The sequence below is a fragment of the Scylla paramamosain genome, unplaced genomic scaffold (assembly GCF_035594125.1).
Source record: "Scylla paramamosain isolate STU-SP2022 unplaced genomic scaffold, ASM3559412v1 Contig4, whole genome shotgun sequence".
Taxonomy (NCBI): Eukaryota; Metazoa; Arthropoda; class Malacostraca; order Decapoda; family Portunidae; genus Scylla; species Scylla paramamosain.
Window position 1 is genome coordinate 2,979,170 of NW_026973669.1, and position 14,911 is coordinate 2,994,080.

The 14,911-nt window shown below is 39.2% G+C and overlaps 1 protein-coding gene across 2 annotated transcripts; it reads left to right on the plus strand.

Moving 5' to 3' along the window:
* Positions 1-7,100: 7,100 nt before the first annotated feature.
* Positions 7,101-14,628, plus strand: LOC135096551 (gastrula zinc finger protein XlCGF8.2DB-like). 2 transcript variants are annotated; one of them, XM_063998120.1, is made up of 5 exons: positions 7,101-8,569; positions 9,554-10,580; positions 10,695-10,859; positions 11,423-11,545; positions 12,201-14,628. In XM_063998120.1, exon 2 carries the CDS (start codon positions 9,634-9,636, stop codon positions 10,558-10,560), a length of 927 nt encoding a protein of 308 aa, XP_063854190.1. In that variant the 5' UTR covers positions 7,101-8,569; positions 9,554-9,633; the 3' UTR covers positions 10,561-10,580; positions 10,695-10,859; positions 11,423-11,545; positions 12,201-14,628. The 2 variants fall into 2 exon arrangements, with proteins under 2 accessions (XP_063854190.1, XP_063854191.1); XM_063998121.1 differs by lacking the exon at positions 7,101-8,569 and having other exon boundaries at positions 8,576-10,580; positions 12,201-12,362; positions 12,445-14,628.
* The last annotated feature ends 283 nt before the right edge of the window (positions 14,629-14,911 follow it).

Genomic DNA, 14,911 nt, shown 5'->3' on the forward strand with positions numbered 1-14,911 from the left:
TGTTTTGAAAGGAAATCACGTGTTTTTTCAGTTTTTTTTTGCGTAGAAATTAATGTTTTTGAGTTATTTCTGACCGGTAATCAGTGTTTTCTTTGGGTACTGTTAATAGAAATAGCTGTTCTGGGACGATTTTGTGTTTTTTTGAGTATTAAAAGGAGAAAAATAGTGTTGCTAGATGTTATTGGGCAGGAAAATTTGTGTTTCTAGGTGTTTTTGGGGAGGAAAATTGTGCTAGATGTTTTGGGGAGGAAAATTGTGTTTGTAGGTGTTCTTGGAAGGAGGAAAAATGTGCTTCTAGGTGTTTTGAGGGAGTAAAATTGTGTTTCTGGGTGTTTTTGGGGAGGAAAATTGTGTTTCTAGGTGTTTTTGGGGAGGAAAATTGTGTTTCTGGGTATTTTTGGGGAGGAAAATTGTGCTTCTAGGTGTTCTTGGGAGGATAATTGTGTTTCTAGATGATTTTGGGGAGTAAAATTGTTTCTGGGTGTTTTTGGGGAGGAAAATTGTGTTTCTAGGTGTTTTTGGGGAGGAAAATTGTGCTTCTGGATGTTTTTGGGGAGGAAAAATGTGTTTCTAGGTGTTTCTGGTGTGTGTGTGTGTGTGTGTGTGTGTGTGTTGCCTTGTCTTTCGTTGTACATATGCTTATGCAGTGTGTGTGTGTGTGTGTGTGTGTGTGTGTGTGTGTGTGTGTGTGTGTGTGTGTGTGTTGCCTTGTCTTTCGTTGTACATATGCTTATGCTGTGTGTGTGTGTGTGTGTGTGTGTGTGTTTATAAAACGTAGGCGCGCGTACATTTGTGTTGCAGTGGTTTGAGTGTGTTTTGGGGAAGTTTTGGTGTGTGTTGGTGTGATTATTTTGGGGTTTGGGAATTGTGTAATGATGCTGGCGATAGTTATGGGGGGGTGTCAGGCTAGATGCAGGATGCTTGCGCTAACACGACAGATTTTAAGGTGTTTTGGGAAGGAGGTGTTGTATAAGACGTGTGTGAGGGGTGTTGTAATGTGCGTTGTGATATATGAAGCTATTAGATGCAAGTGTGGGGCCAGCAAAATGAAGTTAACAAACAGGCCTAACACTAATAAAATGACTCACACTAATTATATCGTAGGTATTGGCTCAGAACTCTCTCTCTCTCTCTCTCTCTCTCTCTCTCTCTCTCTCTCTCTCTCTCTCTCTCTCTCTCTCATATATATATATATATATATATATATATATATATATATATATATATATATATATATATATATATATATATATATATATATATAATTTTCCTATTTTCGTGTTTTTGAAGCAAGGTGAGGTAATGTTGCAAAGCAGAACAAAGTCTTTTTGTTGTGGTTATATATATTGTTGTGGTTATATATATATATATATATATATATATATATATATATATATATATATATATATATATATATATATATATATATATATATATCGTTATATAAGCACAACAAGAGACTTTATTGAGTCCAATGTGCCAAGCTTCTCGGAGTCACGGTGGACGACCAGCTGACCTGGAAGCAGCATGTCGCCAGCACCGTGAGATCAGCTACCTACAGGCTGTACATGCTGCGCAGACTCAGGTCGCTGGGGACGCCGACAGATGAGTTAAGGGGGGTGTACCTTACCTTCATCCTCCCCAAACTCATGTACGCCTCCCCAGCGTGGTCCTCCTCCCTCACACACACTCAACAGCTACAGCTAGAGAGTGTGCAGAAAAGGGCGTGCAGGGTCATCCTTGGCCCTGCATACACCACCTATGAAGAAGCCCTGACCACCCTGAGTCTGTCCAGAATATCCACCAGGCACCGAGAGGCTCTGGAGAAGTTTGGGAGGGGACTAATGCATCATACCGTTTATTATTATTATTATTATTATTATTAGGTGGGGACGAAATACACCACGGAACAGTACAGCAAGACAGTCGTTCCTGGTGCGGCTGATGCGTTTGAGCATGTCCAGCGATGCGGAGGTGCGGCAGACAGTGCAACACATCCTGCACACACTGCTCCACCGGCACCACAATGCTCATTACCTGGCCAAACCTACGTCACTGTCTGGGTCCTTCATTGTTTGTTTAGTGTGTGTGTGTGTGTGTGTGTGTGTGTGTGTGTGTTTTCCTTTTATGTGTGTTGTGTGAGTGTCTGTTTTCTTCTCTTCTTCTTCTTCTGTAGTGCTGGGAAATTAATTATGTATATTTCTACTTTTTTCCTAGTCTAAGGCCCATGTAATGTGCGAAGATGACCAGAATCTCAGTACCATGTGACTAACCCCCCCCCCCCCCCTTCCCCTCCTCTCCTCAGTGTCCTTTTGTCCTTGCTTTCCACCCCCCCCCCCCTCAGCGTCACTGTGTTGACCACTTCTATAACAAAATTTACCCCGTGAATAAACGTAATTTCTCTTGCTTGGCCAGGTTATAGAGGCGAATTTTTCACCTAATCCCAGAGAATGGGGAGCCCTTAATACGATAAAATTAATTCTATAATGGTAAGGTCTTAAACCAGCTCAAACAAATCCCAGATAATTACGCCGCGCCAATGAGGTTGACGAATCTAATAAGTCTTCTTTGCTTCGCATCCCTGTCACCCCTGTTGCTACGCAAGCCGGGAAGAGATACCAGACTTTGACTAATTCCCCAATTGATTTCAAAAGTCCATTGAATTAAACTTCTTAAAGTAACAACTATAAAGTAAACAGTAACTTAATTATTCATATTTTTCATCCCTGAACTCACAACCTAGTCGCCCCCCCCCCCACTAAAAACAAAATTATAACTTAATAAATTTCCCCATTGGAAACCTTTATCTTTAATTTCCCGCCGATTTCCTCAAGCAAAGCCAGACCCTCTTGGATTCCCCTCAGGTGAGCATGCAGTCTGATAATCTCCTCCTCCATTTCCTGTAATATTAAGTAAGTGTTTGTTTAACAATAATTTTACTAAAGCAGACTCTCTTGGATTCCCCTCAGACCCTCTTGGATTTCTCTCAGATATTCCTGTTGATAAACTATTTCTGAGTGGATAGATATTCGCATTTTTTCGTCTTTTTTGTTGGTTTTCACCACGTGACTAGCGAAACCACCTGGTTCGAGATCACCGTGTGAGACTGTCCTCAGGTCTATACATACTTTTTGATTATATTTGTTATTTATTTATTTATTCTCTGGTCTCCCCCGCAATTCAGTAGTCGCGAAAATACCTCCATCGTAGTTTTTATGTAATTGAAGAGTACGCTACCATTTATTTTGTATTTCTGAATTATGTAACAAGAGTACGCTACCATTTATTTTGTATTTCTGAATTCCTTTCTTTTTATTATTATTATTTCGGATTATTCCATTATTTATTAAAAATCATAAAAGTGTCAGTATTTGTATTTCTCTTAATCCAGTGATAGGATTTGTAATTACCGTCTGCCACAAGGGATTTTTTTTTTTTTTCGTGGGCACTAAACTTCTTCATTCTTTGTATGTTCCTTCTCTTTCTTCTCACTGTTTTCTGTATTGTCTGTGTCTTTTCTTCTCTTTCTTATTTCCTGTATACCATATTATGTGCACGTGTGTGTGTGCACGTGTGTTTGTGTGACAGTGCTTTGGTTTTTCTTACAGATTCATTTGTTTATTTGTTGCAATGTGTTTTTAATGAATAGACCGGAGGTCCTACCCTGCAGTTTTACCAAAAAAAGGGAGAAAGAACAAAAGAAAATTAAGAAGCAATAAAAAAAAAAAATGTTTAGAGTGCCGTTAGAAAAGTAGAAAAACAAGGCAAGATTTTCGCGGGCACCGGGCAGAGAGAGAGAGAGAGAGAGAGAGGATTACTCTACACAAACAATTCTGTGCTCTCACTCCTAAGACAAGCAGGCACGCCCACACACTGCCACTCCCTGCACGCCCACGCACGCATTGCCCAGAGAACAAAACCATGAAAACTCAACTGACCTTGTAGTGAATTCAGTTAAAGATAATCTGCACATCAATTTAAGTCATGCTGACATCAATGTTGCTCACAGGTTAGGTTCAAAAAGTCAAAACAAAGAGAGACCAATTATTGTAAAGCTGCTAAATAGATCAAAGAAGGCAGAAATAATGGATGCCTGTGTAAAAGTTCAACCTAGCCTCTATATTAATGAAAGTCTCACTCCAAAACGACGCAACATCTTCAATACAGTTTGGGGTATCAGGAAAAAAAACAAGGAGCTTTTCCAACAGTGCTACACAAGGGATGGAAAGATCTTTGTTAAATTAAAAACATCTAGTCAAAAACACATGATAACCACTGAACAGTCTTTGAACATTTTCCTAGATAAATATCCTGTTCTGACCCAGTCTTAAATGTGCTCTCAACTCAACATGATGCAATATTTCCTGCCAAACATTCTAGATATCTTTATGTCTATTTAATTTATATATATAATGTATTCATTATCCTTTCCTGTGTATATATTTTATATGTCATATCCTATGCATGTCTCCAACTTATTATTATTCATCTTAATTTTTTCTAGATTTCATCATATGAAACTTTCTTTTATCATCTACTACTTTGCCTATTTATCTATTACTTTGCCAATATCTTGGGTATGAAGCTTTATTCTATCATCTTTACTTTGCCAATATCTTGAACATTTATAGTTTTATCAACTTAATCCTTTTGATCACCAAATTCTGCAAACATTTTGCAATCTACCTTCCACCCTTCTTATGACATACTCGTACCTGGTAAGCCTTCCAATTTCTTTTTATTTAATTTTTATTTTAATTTTTTATTTTGTATTTCCTTATTCTTTGATTATTCTTCTCTATCTCTACTTATCATATCCTTCCTTTCCTCTCCCTTAAACTTTTCCAAATCCCTTCCACTCCCTCCTCCCTCTCTGCTACCCATACTTGCCCCCTTTTCTACTAGCCTTTCTTTAATTCCCCTTTCTATATCATGAACTTTACTAGTGAGAATCTCCTCAATACACTTTTCAACGACTTAGAAGACAACAATGAATCTGATAGCATCGGCATAGAAATAATAAATTCCATGTACTTATCTCTTGAGTTAGATGATATCTGTAATTATCATGACCTTACCTCATACATGAATGTTATACCAAGAAGTAGCGCTGACTATATCAATATTCTCCATACAAATGCCCGCTCACTAAACAAAAATTATGACCAAGTAATCTCTTTTATCAAATCTCTTCCCAAACTCCCTGATATCTTATGTATAAGTGAAACCTGGCTCAATGCAAATAATGTTCACCTTCACGAAATTGATGGCTATAAGTCATATCATGTTCACAGGCCTTTATACTCTCCAGGTGGGGGTGTTGCAATTTATGTAAATATTGACCTACAAAGTGAAATTATTAAGGATTTTTGCATGTGTGATGAAAATGCTGAACTATGTAGTGTGAAAATTATTCTACCTACTATCTCCTACTCTGTTTCTTGTATTTACAGACCAAATAGTAAACATGCTAAAGTAAATGAATTTAATGCATATATTGATAATCTTCTTTCAAATAACTTTTTCACAAACAACAGGAATATACTCATAGGTGACTTCAATATAAACCTTCTTGAACATGTGTCACACCCTCCTACTAACTCTTTCATTACAACTATGCAATCAAACAATTACTTCCCACATATATCTCGACCAACAAGATTTTCAGACATAAATACAACTGCAGCCCCATCTTTATTGGATCACGTCTGGACAAACTTCAATGAACCAGTCTCTTCTGGAATTTTCCACTTTCCTATCAGTGACCACCTTCCAGTGTTTATCAATATTCCAGTCTCTGATAAAGTGTGCAATATTCACCACAAAGTTGATTTTAGGCTACAAAATAGAGTAAATCGGTTGAAATTCACACAGACCCTATCAAATACAGACTGGAATCTCTACCTCACTAGCAGTGACACAAACACAAACTGCGACATATTTCTGGATAAATTATATAAAATATACTATTCCTGCTTCCCCAAAATAACCAAAACTATCACATCCAAAAGACTGAGTAAGCCTTGGTTAACACAGGGGTTAATAAATTCAACAAAACATAAATATCAGCTGTACAAACTATACAAACTAGGGTCAATTACAATGGACCACTACAAACATTACAGAAATTATCTAAATAACTTAATAAAACGCAAAAAATCTGAATATTACCTACAAAGGTTTGCAAATTTTAGACTTAACACAAAAAAAGTTTGGGAACTAATTACCGAAATAGAAAACATTAATAATAATAACAAGACGGTCTCCCACACACTACACTATAATGACACAGTCCTGCACACTCCACATGAAATTTCAAATGCATTCAACACCTATTTTTCACAAATTGCACCTCAACTTAGCTCCCAGCTTCCTAGAGCTCAAAACTCACACATTTCTTATCTCAGAGGTAATTTCCTAAATTCCATGAATATTCCCATAGTGACAGGAAATGACATAGTAAAAGCTATTTCTGCCTTAAAAAATAAAAAATGCCCTACGGATGAAATACCTGTGAAAATAATCAAAGAGAACAAAAATCTTCTAGCAGAGCCACTCTCAAAATTATTCAATGATTCAATAAAAGATGGAGTTTTCCCTAATAGATTCAAGCTGGCAAAAATTATCCCTATCCATAAATCGGGAAGTAAAACTAATATCTCAAACTACCGACCAATCTCTATTTTACCAGTGTTCTCTAAAATATTTGAAATCATTATGAAGAACTTCCTCATGAACTACCTCAATTCACAAAAACTCTTAAATAATAGGCAATTTGGTTTCCGTCCCGGACTAAATACTTTTGACGCTATAAATGTGTTTACCTCTGACCTACACGATGCCTTGAATAAACATAAGTCTATAATATCCATTTTCATTGATTTCAGCAAAGCTTTTGACACAGTTGACCCAAACATTCTAATAGACAAATTACGTCACTATGGTATTCGCGGTTGTGTGGAAAATTGGTTCAAATCATATTTAACTGGCCGATCTCATTTTACATCCTACAGTAACTCTAAATCAACCATCAAACCTATACATCTTGGTGTGCCACAAGGTAGCATCTTAGGCCCTATTCTTTTCCTGATATATATATCAACGATATCAGCAATGCCTCCACTGCTTTCAACACTATACAGTTTGCTGATGACTCCACCTTGTACATGATTGGTGATAATCCCACTGACCTAATCTACAGAGCCAACCTAGAATTATCTGCCTTTTCTGAATGGTGTCTTGCAAATCGCCTAACAATTAACACAGCTAAAACTTTCTACATGTTATTTACAAATACCACCACCAAATACCAACCCTTACCTAGACTTACCATATTAGATAAAGATATCACGCAAGTTTCTAAGACAAAATTTCTTGGAGTCACATTTGACAATAATCTTACCTTTAAATATCACATATCAAACCTTTGCCTAAAATTATCTAGATCAATAGCTCTATTGCTGAAAATAAAAAACTTTGTTCCAGTGGAAATTATGAAAATCATGTATTATGCCCATATATACCCACACTTAACCTACTGTAATCCAATTTGGTCCACTACCTACCCATGTCATCTACAAAATCTAAACATCCTCCACAAGAAAATTATTAGAATCATGACTAATAGTGACTTCCTCCAACACACACCTCCACTCTTTAAATCTATGAAAATCCTTCAACTCTCTGACTTATCAAACTTCTCTATTGCATCATACATGTTCAAATTGATAAATTCCAACAACAACAATACCCTGACCCTAACTCATAACCACTCCACACGCTACAGGCATTCTCTACAGATTCCCCATCATACCTTAACTCTCTACCAACACTCTCTAATGTATAAAGCTCCCAAAATATGGAATAGCACCCTGTCACATATAAAAAATTCATTAAGCGTAAATATCTTTAAGAGAAAACTAAAAGAATATTTATTGTCTCAATACTGACACATCTTGTACTTCAATCAATTTTTATCAATATCTATTATTTTGTTTCTTGGTATTGTAACCAAATAGTTCATATCCTCTGTAACTAAAATAGTTTATATCCTCTAGTATATATACATATTTATTTCTGTTTGTTTAATTATTCTCAAAACAAATATTTGCTTGTTTATAATCAGATTCCACTTCAATTTTCTCTATTTCTCATGTATAATTATGATTTTTCTCCTTTCCTTCCTGTTCTTGCAAAGCCATTTATCCCTAAATCTTTTGTTATTGCTATTTATTTATTTATATATATTTTCTTTTTTTACATTTTCTTCAATTAGATTTTTAGTTTAGTGTTGTTTTACATTTCAGTATTAAGTAGATATTAAGTGTGCCCAAAAAGCTTGTGCTTCATAACGGGCTGTTTGTCTTTCAGTTAATTGTACCTTAAGCTTATATATGTACTACAGACAAACATAATAAAGTGTTTAAAGTGTTTAAAGTGTTTAAAAGTGAGAGAGAGAAAGAGAGGAGGGACCGCGCACTTTGCTGTGCTCCCAGCCCAAGGCAAGCAGGCACGTGCCCACACACTGCCACACTGCCTGCACGCCCACAGGCAGCAGACGAGCCGCAAGGTGAGGCTGAGAGGGAAGAAGGGAGAAGTGGTGGTAAATTTATAGTTTAAGCCAATGTCCCCAATCTGTACCCACGGCCCACGGCGTTATTATTAATTTCCGACAAGTAGTGTAATCATTAGAAATGATGTGAATAGTGAGAAGAACAAAATGAGGTAGGTTATTACCACGTAGTGTGTAATGGCTTAAACTATAATAAAACCCAAGTGATCAATTGGTTCCTTGTTTGTTTGTTTGTTTGTTTGTTTTGAAAGTGATGAATATTTGTATTTGGTGGTGGTTTGTGTATCCAGATGAGCAAAGGCAAGTGTTGTGTTTGTTAGTAGGCTGAGCGTTGCACCTGTTATCTTGTTAATACGTTTTTCTGGTGATAAATTCTTTGACAAAATCACTCCCAGATCTTTTCCTCTTGTTGTCTTATTTATTGTTTCATTTCCCATCTTATAGTTACAGCCACACCTTGTGTTACTTTTTCCAAACTCCAAATTCCTCTGTTGCAGGTGCCAGGTGTATCTTGTCTGTGCAGGCTGTGTGTTAGGCTGAGGCTGAGGCAGGAAGCCCCTCGCTGCCTGTGTGGTGACGGCCTCCTCTGTTGCAGGTGGCAGGTGTATCTTGTCTGTGCAGGCTGTGTGTTAGGCTGAGGCTGAGGCAGGAAGCCCCTCGCTGCCTGTGTGGTGACGGCCTCCTCTGTTGCAGGTGCCAGGTGTATCTTGTCTGTGCAGGCTGTGTGTTAGGCTGAGGCAGGAAGCCCCTCGCTGCCTGTGTGGTGACGGCCTCCTCTGTTGCAGGTGCCAGGTGTATCTTGTCTGTGCAGGCTGTGTGTTAGGCTGAGGCTGAGGCAGGAAGCCCCTCGCTGCCTGTGTGGTGACGGCCTCCTCTGTTGCAGGTGCCAGGTGTATCTTGTCTGTGCAGGCTGTGTGTTAGGCTGAGGCTGAGGCAGGAAGCCCCTCGCTGCCTGTGTGGTGACGGCCTCCTCTGTTGCAGGTGCCAGGACTCCCTCCGTGCATCCCTCCTGCAGCCCCAGGCTTCCTGCAGGACCGGACGCAGCCAGGAGCAGCGTTGCAATGGAGGGTGCAAGGCCAGGAAACAGCAGCAGCAGCAGCAGCAGCAGCAGCAGGAACAGGCTGGAGCAGCGGGCGACCCAGGGCGTGAGGACCTACACTTGTGACCACTGCGGCAAAGTGTGCTCCACCAAGGCTGCCATTGCCAGACACGTCCTCTCCCATGCCAGCAAGACAAGGCTGAGAGGCAGGAGTGGCCCCGCTGAACACACTGCCACCCACACTGGTGGCAGGAACCACAAGTGTGACCTCTGCGGGAAGACATTTGTCCGGAAGAGTCATCTTGCCTCACACATCCTCACCCACACTGGGGAGAGAAAGTTCCAGTGCCTGGAGTGTGGGAAAAAATTTATCCAGAAAGGTGATCTTGACAGACACATCCTCATCCACACTGGGGAGAGAAAGTTCCAGTGCCTGGAGTGTGGGAAAAAATTTGCCCACAAAAGTCATCTTAACACACACATCCTCACCCACACTGGGGAGAGAAAGTTCCAGTGCCTGGAGTGTGGGAAAAGATTTACCCGCAAAAGTCATCTTAACAGACACATCCTCACCCACACTGGGGAGAGAAAGTTCCAGTGCCTGGAGTGTGGGAAAAGATTTACCCACAAAAGTCATCTCAACACACACATCCTCACCCACACTGGGGAGAGAAAGTTCCAGTGCCTGGAGTGTGGGAAAAGATTTACCCAGAAGGGTTCCCTTGACAGACACATCCTCACCCACACTGGGGAGAGAAAGTTCCAGTGCCTGGAGTGTGGGAAAAGATTTACCCTGAAGGGTTCCCTTGACAGACACATCCTCACCCACACTGGGGAGAGAAAGTTCCAGTGCCTGGAGTGTGGGAAAAGATTTACCCTGAAGGATTCCCTTGACAGACACATCCTCACCCACACTGGAAAGAAGAAGAGAAAACAGCCAAAATTATAGCTGTTGCAGTTTGTTTGTTTGTTTGTTTGTTTGTTTGTTTGTTTGTTTGTTTGTTTGTTTGTTTTGAAAGTGATGAATATTTGTATTTCGTGGTGGTTTCTGTCCTGGCACTTATGCAGAGGATGGGCATACAGTTCCAGGCCCTGCCACCACCACCGCCACCACCAGCAGCAGCAGCAGCAGCAGCACAGCCACAGGAGGGGGAGGAGAAGGCCCTGCTGGCACCCAACCCCCCCACCATCCCAGGACACTCTTCCTGCTGTGGAGAGATCAGATTGTTCCACTGAGTACACCTCCAGGTTGGTCTGTTAGGTTAGGTTGGGTTAGTTTTTGAGTTAGTTGGTTAGTTTGTGTGTTAGTTTGTACTGTAGGTGAGTCTGTTATTCAGAAATGCTTTGCTCTTTCACCACCACTGTTTTCCAAGGCCACACAGAGATCATTAGCTGGGTTCTCCAGAGTGTTTCTCATATTAATAACATAGAAATCTTGTTAATCTGTCACTATAATCATAAAAACACCTTTAAAACCCATGTCAGTTCAAGTAGAGCCTTTTGAAAGCAGGTAGGCATTTTCTCAAGGGTGTTTCTCCTGTTAATAATGTAGAAACCTTGTTAATCTATCACTACAACCATAAAGACACTCTTGAAACCTGTGTCACTTCAACCAGAGCCTCTTAAAAGTAGTGTTTCTCGTGTTAATCACACAGAAACCTTGTAACTCTCCTACTATAACCATAAAAACACCCTTAAAAACCTGCGACACTTTAACTACAGCCTTTTGAAAGTAGTGGTGTTGGCAGAAGTCTTGAGAATACAGTCCACCCCACCACTACCACCACCACCACCACCTGTCCCTTCTGCAGGTACCTGACGGACTTTGAGCCGGTGCAGCGTCTGGCGCGGGGCGGGCTTGGCGTGGTGTGTCAGGTGCGGAACAAGTTGGATGAGAATGAGTATGCCGTGAAGAGGATCAACCTGCCAACCAAGTGAGTGTGTGTATGTGTGAGTGTTTGTGAGGCACACAGACAGACAGACAGAGAGAGAGAGAGGGAGGGAGGGATAGACTGACAGAGATGCAGAGAGAGAGAGAGATAGATAGACAGAGAGAGAGAGAGAGAGACAGTGTTAGACAGACAGAGAGAGAGAGAGATAGACAGAGGCAGGGTTAGACAGACAAAGAGGCATACACTGACAGAGAGACAGACAGAGACAGGGATAAAGTAACAGAGATGGAGAGAGAAAAAGACAAACAGAGACATTGAGAGATGTTTCAGTGTGTGTGTGTGTGTGTGTGTGTGTGTGTGTTGATTTATGAAGAAGATGGCAAATAGTGGGAATTTTCTGATGTGTTTTGTACTTTATATTTTCTTTGCTTCATTCATTTTTTTTCTTGTTTTTTGTTTCCATGTGTATTTCATTCATGTTTTTCCTTTCTCCTTCTCTCTCTATTCCTTTATTTTTTTCCTTTCACCTATATACTTCATTCGTATCTTTCCTCTCTTCTTCATTCTCTTCCCTCAGTATATAAAGCTACATTAGGGTAATACATGTGTGTGTTTGTTTGTACATAAGTTACAACACCACTCCCTGCCACACCACACCACCAACCACACTAACACTGCACCACCACCACCACTGCAGCAAGTCATCTGCTGAGAGAGTGAAGAGGGAGGTGAGGGCCCTGGCTAAGTTCAACCACGCCAACATTGTCGTCCGCTGCTACAACAGCTGGCCGGAGACGCCCCCCCAGGATGGCAGGACCCCCAAGACGCTGTGCACAGCCAGCAAGTCTCCTGTGTTTGTGTGCGTATTTACTTAGCGGTGACACACAGGAGAGGAGGTAATTTCCTACTGTCCTGTCTTCATAACCGTTCTTATCCAACAGAGTGCAAAGCCTTGAATGCCGAACCACCAGCACGCAGGGGAACACCGCAGTGGATTGTTAAACGGTCATTTACTGTGTCTTTCCATAGTCCTGCTTGTTTCTGTCTCTCTGTGTCTCTGGTTTTGGTGTCTCCCTCCCAAACATTATTTTCACAACAAGCCACAAACCAACATCCCTTGATTAACACTTAGATACCTTAACTTAACTCACCCACAAAACTCCCACAAACTGACTAACTTGTTTTTTGTTTATTGTTTGTTTGTTTATTTTATTTATTTTATTGATGTATTTTTTATTTGAAAGTAGCCATATTCTTAAGGTTTTTATGGTTCTGTTTATTATTGTTTGGGCTGTCCTGTGTTTGTGATTGCTGGACTCATATAGAAATGGGTAGTTTTATTATTATTATTATTTATTTATTTATTTATTTATTTATTTATTTATTTTTCTGTATTATTTTTGATGTTTTTATTATTTTGTTGTTTATTTTTGTGTTATTTATTTAGCCTGCCTGGCATACAGTTAGATTGAGTGTTATTTTGTTGTTTATTTGTTTATATTGTTTTATTTTATTTAGTATTTGTTTAGTTAATGATTTAGTGTTATTGGTGTTTTTTGTGTTTATTTGTGTATGCAGTTTTATTTACAGCTATTTATTGATTTATTTTTATTGATGTATTTGTTTTTAGTTTAGAGTCTGGCCAACAATTACTATTTCTATATGATTACTTTTCATATTAAGGAGACTGGCCAAGGCAAAACACCCTTTGTACTGTGCAACTCCTGAAACAAAAGAGGAGAAAAATGATTGAAGTTCCTGAGGTGTCTAATACTCCTCTTTTGAGACAGGCAGCAGAGTCCCAGAGTGCACCAGTGAAGGGGTGAAACAATGACAATACTGCCTGGCTCTTGCACTAGTGAGGTGGACAGAATAGGGATGAGAATAAAGAGAAATTGTCATAGGAAATACAAACTGGCAGACTTTAGAGTGTAACAGTGAAGGGGTTGAAAAAGTGGAGGTACTGTTTAGCTCTTGCACTAGTGGGGTGGACAGAATAGGAGAGGATTCTTAAAAGTTTGGCATTGTTAGCTTGAAAGATTATACTTGAAAGATTATTTATTACATGTTGAAAGGACAGAATAAGGATGAAAATATATAGAAAGTCTTGTGAAGATACTGGTTAACTCTTGTACTAGTGAGGTAGACAGAATAGGAGGCCATTCTAACAAGTTTGCCAGTGTTAGTTTGAAAGGCAATACTTAAAAAAAAGACTTATTACATATTTAAAGGACAGAATAGGGGTGAAAATAAATGAGAAGAAGTAGAAAGTCTTGTTACCAGGGGGACATGAGAAAAATTTTGGCAGTGTTAATGTGTTTGTTACCGACTTTTTTCACCTCGCATCACCTCTGTCTCTCTCCTGAACCTCTAAAAAAATATGTAGAATGCATTTAGACAAGTTAGGAAGGAGGTTAAGAGAGAGAGGTGAGATGAAGTGAGAATATTCCTATGTATTTTCTGTCATAACACCTCATATCACCTTTTCTCTCCCCTGAACCTCTAAAAATATCAACAGTGAGACATTTAGACAAGTTAGGGAGGTGAAGAGAGAGAGAGAGGTGAGATGAAGTGACATTATTCCTGTCTCTCTCCCAGCTTAAACTTTCAAAAATATTTATAATGAGAAATGTAGACAAGTTAGAGAGGTGTAGAGAGATAGAGGTGAGATGAAGTGACATTATTGTTTTGTTTCTTGCCTAACACCTTTCTCTCTCTCCTTCTCTTGGCCTCTGCCTCCTCAAAAAGAGCCTATATTAATGAACTGGTGATGCCACATGCCTATAATACCTTGTAACAACATTTCATCATAAAATCTGCCAACGCTGGTTCAATTATAATCATTGTCATTGCTCATGTTAAGCTTATTATTATTATTATTATTATTATTATTATTATTATTATTATTATTATTATTATTATTATTATTATTATTATTACTATTATTATTATCATGTCATGCATTAGTGTTTTCATTTGTTTCCTGCGCCGTCATTGGTGCAGGAAATATCATGATGTTTTGGTTGCAAGAGTCCATGTATATATAGATTGAGCCATCGTATTCATGTTTATCATTGTGTGGTGTTGTAAATATACTTTATCTGTAAATAAAAAATGTATCCTATGACATTTGTTTATTTTATTGTATGTGTGTTAGGTTAGGTTAGCATAGTCTATATACAAGCTCTTGGCAGTGCATATATATCACAGACAGATTGTTAGACAGTAAATTAATTTGAAGTAGAACCAATTGTTGTGTGTGTGTTAGGTTAGCCTATCACACCCTTATCTTAGAAATATTCCTTTGTACATGCTTATGTACCACAGCCAGATAGACAGTGATTAGGGAGGTGGATGGAATAGTGGTGAAAGACTGAATATACTGGTTCACTCTTGCATTGCGGAGGT